At 58.4% G+C, this 10,191-nt stretch overlaps 1 protein-coding gene across 10 annotated transcripts in view; it reads left to right on the top strand.

The window, feature by feature from the left end:
* The window catches only part of FMNL1 (formin like 1), a 40,154-nt gene extending 29,963 nt beyond the window's left edge, over positions 1-10,191 (top strand). For 4 of the 10 annotated variants that reach the window (XM_078373329.1, XM_078373330.1, XM_035303158.3 and 1 more), the window contains 19 exons: positions 341-417; positions 599-692; positions 1,568-1,642; positions 1,945-2,055; positions 3,353-3,502; positions 4,016-4,117; positions 4,271-4,523; positions 4,760-5,047; positions 5,247-5,371; positions 6,030-6,232; positions 6,656-6,890; positions 7,041-7,109; positions 7,692-7,772; positions 7,852-7,981; positions 8,129-8,292; positions 8,506-8,607; positions 8,748-8,843; positions 9,079-9,199; positions 9,741-10,191. In XM_078373329.1, the coding sequence (XP_078229455.1) occupies positions 341-417; positions 599-692; positions 1,568-1,642; positions 1,945-2,055; positions 3,353-3,502; positions 4,016-4,117; positions 4,271-4,523; positions 4,760-5,047; positions 5,247-5,371; positions 6,030-6,232; positions 6,656-6,890; positions 7,041-7,109; positions 7,692-7,772; positions 7,852-7,981; positions 8,129-8,292; positions 8,506-8,607; positions 8,748-8,843; positions 9,079-9,199; positions 9,741-9,844 (2,580 nt within the window). In that variant the 3' untranslated portion in view covers positions 9,845-10,191. Of the gene's footprint in view, positions 1-340; positions 418-598; positions 693-1,567; positions 1,643-1,944; positions 2,056-3,352; positions 3,503-4,015; positions 4,118-4,270; positions 4,524-4,759; positions 5,048-5,246; positions 5,372-6,029; positions 6,233-6,655; positions 6,891-7,040; positions 7,110-7,691; positions 7,773-7,851; positions 7,982-8,128; positions 8,293-8,505; positions 8,608-8,747; positions 8,844-8,935; positions 9,200-9,395; positions 9,496-9,740 lie in introns of all 10 variants that reach the window. The other 6 variants (XM_078373331.1, XM_035303159.3, XM_035303160.3 and 3 more) reach the window with 3 other exon arrangements.

Here is a 10,191-nt window from a genome sequence, read left to right on the forward strand (position 1 = left end):
CAAATATAAAAAAAAAATTAGTTGGGTGTGGTAGCAGGTGCCTGTAATCCCAGCTACACAGGAAGCTGAGGCAGGAGAATCACTTGAACCCGGGAGGCAGAGGTTGCGGTGAGCTGAGATGGTGCCACTGAACTCCAGCCTGGGTGACAGAGTGAGATTCCATCTCAAAAAAAAAAAAGGCCAGGTTTTGGAGGCCACAGAATAAGTTGTGGTTTAATATGAAGAGCTTCCTAAACTCGAGGGCAGTTAAAAATCAGCATGGTGCAGTGCTGACTCTGCTGGGGGTCCTGGAAGTCCTGGGGGGCCTTCCTGGAGGCACTGACCTCTGCTTTCTCCCCAGTCTGGCTTTAGCCTTGTCATGAACCACCCAGCCTGTGTCAATGAGATTGCTCTGAGCCTCAACAACAAGAACCCCAGGTGAGGTCCAGGCCCCGAAACTTTCTCCAGATCTAGAGTCTTCTCCCACTCAGCCCCTTGCTTAAGGTCCTTGCTTAAGGCTCATTCTGCACCTCTTATGCTCCTCCTAGCCAGGCCTGTGCCCACCCTTGCTTTGGGTCCTGCCTGTTCTAAAGGGACAACCTGCCCCTTCTCTCTCCAGAACCAAGGCTCTGGTGCTGGAGCTGCTGGCGGCTGTGTGCCTGGTGCGGGGGGGACATGACATCATCCTTGCTGCCTTTGACAACTTCAAGGAGGTACTGGAGTCCCTCACCCCAACATGCACTTCCCCCTACTGTTGCTTGGAGTCTTATTGGCAGTGGTGGCCTCTGCTGGAGGCAGCTAGGAACACTGGGTTGGCATTTGGGGAATGCAGAGGACAATCTGGGATGGGGAAGTTTTGAAAGGAAGGTGCAGGGTCAGGTAGGGGCACCATCTGGGTAGGGGTAGGGACAACTACAGGGACTTGCTCAACCTCTCACTCAGCTTTGCTGAATCCAAATGAGCCTTGGTCCATGCCTCTGAGAGCTGTGGACTCTGGCTAACAGGCTTACAGGAAGTAGATGTGTGGGATGTGATTCGTAAGACAGGTGTCTTCATTCATTCCTTTAATGACTGTTTATTGACTGCCTACTATGTGTCACGAACAGGGCTCTGGGACACACCAGTGAACAAGGGAAACAGGACAGGGAAGGACAGAAATGATAAAATAAATGAGAAAATGACACAGTGTGTTAGGAAATGATAAATGCTGTGGGAAAATGCCAGCAATGTTGCAGTGGGAGGGGAACGGGTGGCAGGGTCGTCAGGGAAGGCCTCACTGAGCCAGTAAGATTTGAGCAAAGCTGGGAAGGAAGTAGGGTACTTGGCATGGGAGTGAGAGCACGCTAGGCAGTTCAAACAGCAAGTGCAAAGGGCCTGGGGTGTGACTGTGCCAGGATGCCAGTGTGTCCAGAGTGGAAAAAGTGAGGGGGAGTGCGAGGTTGAGAGGGAGAGAGGTTTTGAGCAGAAGAGTGACATGGCCCAACTTAGAATTAACTGGAGAGGAGCTTGTTAAAGCACAGGCATGGCAGCAGGAGGTAGCTTAGGGCATGTGTCACCCGGCCTCAGCGGAGCCATTCTCCTTACCCAGGTGTGTGGGGAGCAGCACCGCTTTGAAAAGCTGATGGAATATTTCCGGAATGAGGACAGCAACATTGACTTCATGGTGAGCTCAGGAGCCCAGCAGCCCGAGGCCCGGGCCAGGCCTTCTTGGGTGCAGGGAGCAGCTAGGGTCCTGGGTGCTGGACACTGGGCTCTGCCCCAGCAAAGCTGTAAGGACTGAGTGGTCAGTGGGGGAAGGGTGGATGCTTCAGGGGGAACATGGAAGTAAAATACTGGGCAGGCCAGAGCAGGGAGTGGGTGGAGTGAGAACTGTGGAGAAGGAAGGAGGCTTGGGGTAAGTGGAGGTGGCAGGCACTGAGCACCCCCACCTAGAGGATCACAGCTCTGCCACGTCCCTGCCCCCAGGTGGCCTGCATGCAGTTCATCAACATCGTGGTACACTCGGTGGAGAACATGAACTTCCGTGTCTTCCTGCAATACGAGTTCACCCACTTGGGCCTGGACCTATACTTGGAGGTGAGCCCTGTACTACCCCCAGACTTAACTGCCTGCCCACCACAGAGTACAGCTGAGTGGTTAGCAGCATGGGTGCTGGGGTCAGCCCGACCTGGGTTTAAATCTTGGCTCTGCCATTTTCTGCCGTGTGACCTTGGATAGGTCTCGTTCTCTCTCTCAGTGTCAGTTTTGCCATCTGTCGAATAGGAGAATCATAGAAGATAATCTCGACTCTAAATGCATAAACCAGTGCCTGGCATATACCAGGCCCCCAGTGTACAGAGCTGTTTTTGCAGGCACGGGCACAGGTCAAGGTGGCCCAGGGTCTGGCTGTGGGAGCACCAGCCTCAGACAGGTGCTCTGACTCCAGCACGTAACAGGGAACCCAGAGATACAGGGTGGAAGCAGGAGTTGGCTCATGCTGGATGGGCTCAGGACGTGGAGGAGGTCCCTGCCCTGGGGAAGGTGGGCAGAGCAGCTGGGTGCTTCCTGGCCCAGCCTGAGCAGAGAAGCTGCAGTTCCTTTGCTGCTTCCTTTGGGAGGTTTCCTGGAGGAGGGGCTTGTAGCATATTGACATGTGCTACAACATGGGTGAGCCTTGAAAACATGCTAAGTGAAAGAAGCCAGACACAAAAGGTCACATACTCTATTATTATGGATTCTTCTTTTTTTTTTTTGATACAGAGTCTCACTCTGTCACCCAGGCTGGAGTGCAGTGGCACGATCTTGGCTCACTGCAACCTCTGTCTCCCGGGTTCAAGTGATCTTCCTGTCTCAGCCTCCCGAGTAGCTGGGATAACAGGTGCCTGCCACCACACCCAGTTAATTTTTGTATTTTTAGTAAAGATGGACCATGTTGGCCAGGCTGGTCTTGAACTCCTGATATCAGGTGATCCGCCTGCTCAGCCTCTCACAGTGCTGGGATTACAGGCATGAGCCACCTTGCCTGGCTATCTATGATTGGTTTATATGAAATGGGTAAATCTATAAAGACAGAAAGTATCTTAGTGGTTGCCAGCGACTGGGGGAGGAGAGAATGGCGAGTGACTGCTGATGCCTGTGGTGTTTCTTTTTGGGACAATGAAAATGTTCTGGAATTAGTTAATGGTGATGGTTGCACAACCCTGTGGCTATACTAAGAATGACTGACTTGTATACTTTAAAATAAATTTTATGGTATGTGAATTGTATCTCAAAAAATGAAAAAGTAGGCTAGGGCTCAGGTCCCTTCCTCTGGGTGGTAGTGGTGGGGGGAGGTTGGAAACACACCCCCCCACCCACATACCTGGCCTCACCCTGCTCCTTCCATCTGGGACAGAGGCTTCGGCTCACCGAGAGTGACAAGCTGCAGGTGCAGATCCAGGCGTACCTGGACAATGTTTTTGATGTGGGGGCGCTGCTGGAGGACACAGAGACCAAGAACGCTGTGCTGGAGCACATGGAGGAGCTGCAGGAGCAGGTGGCGCTGGTGAGAGCTGGTCCAGCCCCCAGCCCCCACATCATAGGCCCACAGGGCACTCGGGCCACAGGGCCACGCGGGCATGGACACTGGGCGGCAGGCACTGTTCTAGCTGTGCATTGGAGGTGCTGGCTGCCTGATCCCAGAGCCTGGCCTGAATCCAAAGCCTGACTCTATTGGGTGTCTTTCTCAATGAGTGTGCGTGAGAGCCCTCGCTGCGCTGGATGTGGGAGGACGGCAGGCCCCTCCTCTACCCAGGCTCAGACCCCAAGTGAACTGAACTGGGGCCCCTCCCAGCTCAGTCTCCTCCTCTTCCTCCACCTCCCGCATCACTGGTACCTTGGTTTCCCCTCCTTATTTGCTTGGGCTCGAGTGCCAGGCTCTGCCCACCCTTGGCACCTGGGCTGAGCGTATCTGGGAGCCTCCCCCAGTCTTCCAGGCAGGCATGCCTGATGCCGCCCCCTCACCGGCGGTGCCAGTGCCGGGCTGCGGGTCGGAGCTCACCATGTGCCGGTGCTACAGCTGACAGAGCGGCTTCGGGACGCGGAGAACGAATCCATGGCCAAAATTGCGGAACTGGAAAAACAGCTAAGCCAGGCGCGCAAGGAGTTGGAGACCCTGCGGGTGAGGCTGGGCGGTCAGGGGTGGGCCGGGCTTCCAAGAACAGGCCAGCTGCGGCTGCTAGGCTTGACATCTCCCTCCTCCATGGGAAGAGGATGGGGGCTCGGAGCCAAGGAGCCTGCTGGTGGGCACTGACCCCTCCTGTGGGGCTCGCAGGAGCGCTTCAGCGAATCGACTGCCATGGGCGCCTCCAGGCGTCCCCCTGAGCCTGAGAAAGCGCCTCCTGCTGCCCCGACGCGGCCCTCGGCCCTGGAGCTGAAGGTGGAGGAGCTGGAGGAGAAGGGGTTAATCCGTATCCTGCGGGGGCCCGGGGATGCTGTCTCCATTGAGATCCTTCCCGTCGCTGTGGCAACTCCGAGCGGAGGTGATGCTCCAACTCCGGGGGTGCCCACCGGCTCCCCCAGCCCAGGTGTGCGCAGGAGCTTCAGGCTGCCGGGGATGCAGGGCAGGGTCTGGAGGGGAGCCCGGGGCATCTGTGGCGGGCAGAGTTGGGCGAGGGAGGTTTGGATTGTAGGTTTGGCTCAGGGAGGAGCGCATGCGTAGAGAGGGGAGGCGGAGAGGAGCCCACCCAAGCCCGGGAGCTGACTTGCGTCTCCCCCTGCGACCCCCACCCACCTCACCCCCGCTCCCCCCTCGCCGGCTCAGATCTCACACCTGCCGCAGAGCCGGCTCCTGGAGCAACGCCGCCGCCACCCCCCGCACTGCCCGGCCTCCCTTCCCCGCAGGAAGCCCCGCCCCCGGCACCCCCACAGGCCCCGCCCCTCCCAGGCAGCCCGGAGCCCCCGCCAGCGCCGCCGCTGCCTGGAGACCTGCCGCCCCCACCCCCGCCACCGCCACCACCTCCTGGCACTGACGGACCGGTGCCTCCGCCGCCGCCGCCTCCAGGAGGTCCCCCTGATGCCCTCGGAGGACCAGGCTCAGAGTTGGGCCCAGGTAAGTGGAGTGGACCACCTTGGGCCTGGTGCTGGGGGGAGATGGAGGAAGGGGCCTGGGCCTCAGTGTCCTCCAGGGTCCTCTATCTGGGGGCCTCTTGCTGCCTCCTGCTTGCCCCATCAGCTCTCCCTGGGCTCAGGTTCCCCCCAGTACCCGCAGCGCTCACCACTCCTCCCACCCCCCCCACTCCCCATCTCAGGACTGAAGGCCAAGAAGCCCATCCAGACCAAGTTCCGAATGCCACTCTTGAACTGGGTGGCACTGAAGCCCAGCCAGATCACCGGCACTGTCTTCACAGAGCTCAACGATGAGAAGGTGCTGCAGGTGAGTGGCCCTGCCTGGCTCGGAATGTGGGCACTGGAGGAAGAGGGGACTTGTGTCGGATCATGCTGGGCACTGGGGGTGGTCATTTCCTCCATGCCATTTCACAGATGAGGAGGTGGAGGCCCAGGGATGGGCATGAAGCCAGACTGACTGGTACCTCTAACAGGCAGAATCCTGCCTGCCCATGCCTTTTCCTCCTCCCTGCAGAGAGGTGCACCCCACACCTGCCTCCTTCTGCCTCCAGGCCTCCCTCCTTCCGCTTTCCCACAGGCAACTAAGGCTTCAGCCCCACTGATTCCACTTCCAGTTTTCCAAAATGATGTGTTCTCTTGCCTCCAGACCATTGTTGCCCTTGTTCCATCTGTTCCCTCTGCCTGGAATGTCCTTTCCTTCCCCTTTTGACCACTGGCCAGTTCAGCTCTTCCTTTAGCTCTCATGGCGCCAAGTCTGGGTCCCAGGGTTGGGCAGCCCTCCTCCTCCAGGCTCCTTGGGCTTCCCCTGTGCCTCCCATCAGGGCTTGTGGTCAGACTGCATTACTGGTTCTTTGCTGGTGGCCTGGTTAGGGCCAGATGGATGGGTGGCTCTAGCACCGTGCTCAGCCATGAGAGTGCCAGCCCCCAGCCCCACCCAGTTCCACCTCCTCACCCTGTACCCTCAGGAGCTGGACATGAGTGACTTTGAGGAACAGTTCAAGACCAAGTCCCAAGGCCCCAGCCTGGACATCAGTGCTCTCAAGAGTAAGGTGGCCCAGAAGGCCCCCAGCAAGGCGACACTCATTGAGGCCAACCGGGCCAAGAACTTGGCCATCACGCTGCGGAAGGGCAACCTGGGGGCTGAGCGCATCTGCCAGGCCATTGAGGCGTGAGTGTCCCTGCCCTGGGCTTTGGGCAGCCTGGCCCCTCTGCTAGGGAGGTTTGTCAGGCAGATCCTAGTAAAATCCTCAATGGTGAGCTCTTTATTCAAGCTTCATTCCAACCCTGGTCCAGGAACTTTGTCCCCATTTTAAGGTGGAGAAAACTGAGTCCATGCTTACATTAGGCCATCCCACTTCCTGCCTCTTTGCCTAGCTGTGAGGACCCAGGCTGTGGGATTTACCCTGATGTACGGTGGTGACCCCAGCTTCGCAGCTCCTAGTTTCTCTGCATTTCTACCTCTTGCTCTCTGAAGCTGTTGGCAAATAGAAAATACTGAAATTCATTTATTCAATCAAGGCAGTGGTAGCCCTGCTCCCAGGGACCGGTGGGTATGGGTGATGTCCACTCTCCCCTCCCCTTCCTCCCACAGGTATGACCTACAGGCTCTGGGCCTGGACTTCCTGGAGCTGTTGATGCGCTTCCTGCCCACGGAGTATGAGCGCAGCCTCATTGCCCGCTTTGAGCGGGAGAAGCGGCCTGTGGAGGAGCTGTCGGAGGAGGACCGCTTCATGCTGCTCTTCAGCCGCATCCCGCGCCTGTCAGAGCGCATGACCACACTCACCTTCCTGGGCAACTTCCCTGACACAGCCCAGCTGCTCATGCCGGTGTGGGCGAAGCGGGCAGGGTGGTGTGGCCTGGGTGGGGATGGGCAGGAGGCAGCTCCCAGCCTGGGCTGCAGCGGGGAAACTGGGAGTACTTGAGCCTCCAGATGGAGGAGGCACCAACTGACCTTACCTCCCCCATCCCACCCCCAGCAACTGAATGCCATCATTGCAGCCTCAATGTCCATCAAGTCCTCTGACAAACTCCGCCAGATCCTGGAGGTGAGGGGCCAGGAGGTGGGACCCACTCTTGCCTGTTCTGGATAGTGTGAGAGGGAGACTCAGGCCCTGCCCACCTGCAGTACAACCAAGATAACATTCCCACTTCTCATGAACATGCTGAGAAGGACAAATCTAAGGTGGGCGGTGAATGGGAATGGCCACAGCAGCCGTGTCTGTAGCAGCTCATCTGGGACCCTGCCGGAGGGCTCAGCCCCTTCTAGGGTTGCTCTGTAAGTAGCAGAGCAAGCTCACCTGCTCAGTGGAGGGCCCAGGAGCCAGTAGAAATGGCTGGTGGAAAGGCAACGACCACACAGCCTGGGAGGGGATGCTGGCAACAAGTTTTGGGTCAGACTAGCGGAGGACAAAATGGGGTGTGCCCATGGTGCTAACTGTGCACACGTGTGAGACCTGTGTGTAGAGACATGTACATGTGCTGTGGCTCCGAGGGGCCTGTGCAGGAGTACACTAGGGGCTGAGGGTGTGGGGCCTGCTCCTTGCCACCTTTTCTCCTCCTTGTGTGATATACTCAAGTGGTGTTCGAAGCCCTGGCACCCTGCTGAGCCTCTCCCCTGCCTCTCCCAGATCGTCCTAGCCTTTGGCAACTACATGAACAGCGGCAAGCGTGGGGCAGCCTATGGCTTCCGGCTCCAGAGCCTGGATGCGGTGAGGAGGGGTCCCCGACCTGGGGGCTGGGGCAGGGGACTGGCTAGTGGCCTGTGGCTTATAACAGGTCCTTGTGCAGCTGTTGGAGATGAAGTCAACTGACCGCAAACAGACACTGCTGCACTACCTGGTGAAGGTCATTGCTGAGAAGTACCCGCAGCTCACAGGCTTCCACAGCGACCTGCACTTCCTAGACAAGGCGGGCTCAGGTGGGGGGCACACAGGTCCTTGAGTGCGGGGAGAGCCATGGGCTGGGGTCGGTTGGGAGAAAGCTAGGGGGCCACAGGATTAAATTGGTGGTGGGGGGGGCTCTGACCTGATACCAGTGACCTGATACCGCCCCATCCCTGGCCTAGTGTCCCTGGACAGTGTCCTGGCAGATGTGCGCTCTCTGCAGCGAGGCCTAGAGTTGACACAGAGGGAGTTTGTGCGACAGGATGACTGTGTGGTGCTCAAGGAATTCCTGAGGGCCAACTCACCCACCATGGACAAGCTGCTGGCAGACAGCAAGACGGCTCAGGTACACCAGGGCTGGCCTCTCCGGGAGGTGGGGGATGTAGGAGCACTAGGTGGCCCAGCCTGGGGGGTGTGGCTATCACTGGGACCCCTTGGGGGACTGCAGCAGGAACAAGGGGCCACACTGCCTGGGAGGAGCTAGGATCAGGTAGCCAGTGTCCTGAGAGGTACAGGCTTCGAGAGTCTCTGCTGGGGGACTGACAGGCTGTGCCCTCAGGAGGCCTATGATTCTGTGGTGGAATACTTTGGAGAGAACCCCAAGACCACATCCCCAGGCCTGTTCTTCTCTCTCTTCAGCCGCTTCATTAAGGCCTACAAGGTAAGGTCTGGGGCAGGCTGGGAGCCCTGTAGGGCACTGAAGCCTTTCCACTGGACAGCAAAGTGGTTGGGCTGCTTCTGTTTAGGGGTGGGTAGGGCAGTAGGGAGGGCTACCCTCATGGAGACTGCCTCGGCCCTCAGAAAGCTGAGCAGGAGGTGGAACAGTGGAAGAAAGAAGCTGCTGCCCAGGAGGCAGGCACTGACACCACTGGCAAAGGGGAGCCCTCAGCACCCAAGGTAGGCAGCTGCTCCTGGCCTAGGTACTGGGCTGCAGGGCACATGGCATCGCATCACCCTCTGGTGCCACCACCACACCCTCACTGTTACAGGCAGACCCTGCCCCAGGAGCCTGGGATGGGAAAGGGTTCCTTCTGCTCAAGCGAGCTGTCCTTGCTGTGGGGGACCAGGCAGATCTTCCAGGGTTTTTGTGGTGCGGGGGCATCCTGGAGCTGGAGCTATAAATTCCCCCTAGTCACCACCCAAGGCCCGGCGGCCACAGATGGACCTCATCTCTGAGCTGAAACGGAAGCAGCAGAAGGAGCCACTCATTTATGAGAGTGACCGTGACGGGGCCATTGAAGACATCATCACAGGTAAAAGGGCATGGCCAGGTCTTGGTCTTATCTTCAGTCTGTCCTTCTATGCTGTCTTCTGACTCAATCCCCTACCCTCTGGGGGACTGGCTGCCACACTGCCTCTTGCTACTTTTTCTGTTTTCCTTTCCTTTTTCCTTTCTCTCCTCCCCTTCACCTGCCTCCCACCCCCCTCCCCCACCCCACCCCCGCTCAGTGATCAAGACGGTGCCCTTCACGGCCCGCACTGGCAAGCGGACATCCCGGCTCCTCTGTGAGGCCAGCCTGGGAGAAGAGATGCCTCTCTAGCCCCTCAGGTATCCAGATGACTTGGCCTTTGATCCCATGCAGCCCACGGGACCCGTGGGGGAACTGAGGCATGCTGCCTTCTCCTGGGCCAGAGCATGGCTGGGATGTGTTTTGGGGGGGGGGTTCTGGCAAACATAAACGGTGCCCCTCCATGTGCACACAATCAGAGTCCTTAGGAGGCTAAGCCTGTGCCCTGGAGCGATGCTCCCAGCTCAGGGCAGACTCCTGAAGGGTAAATGTGTCTCCTTGCCAGATCTGCGGAACCAGCCCTACATCCGCGCAGACAGAGGCCGCCGCAGTGCCCGCCGGCGTCCCCCGGGCCCGCCGCTGCAGGTCACCTCCGACCTCTCGCTGTAGCCGCTATTTCTGCAGGTGGATTCTGCAGGGGTGTGGGGCGGTGGACAGGCTGAGGCTCAAGGAAGGTGGTCCTCAGCTCGGCTGGCCGGGCAGTCCCTCCTTCGCTGTGGCCCGCCTCAAATGGGCTGGTGCATCCTCCTCCGGCCACAGAGGGCAGCATCGCCCGCTCCTCCCCTCAAATGCTGCTTGCAGCACTCATCCCAAAGCCCCCTCCAAATAGCCATACTTAGCCTCAGCGGGAGCCTGGCCTGTAACTTATAAAGTGCACCTCGCCCCCTCAAGCCCCAGCCCCGAGGATCGTCCATGGACCTTATTTTTATACGAGATTAATAAAGATGTTTGCAAAA

The sequence above is a fragment of the Callithrix jacchus genome, chromosome 5 (genome assembly GCF_049354715.1).
Source record: "Callithrix jacchus isolate 240 chromosome 5, calJac240_pri, whole genome shotgun sequence".
Taxonomy (NCBI): Eukaryota; Metazoa; Chordata; class Mammalia; order Primates; family Cebidae; genus Callithrix; species Callithrix jacchus.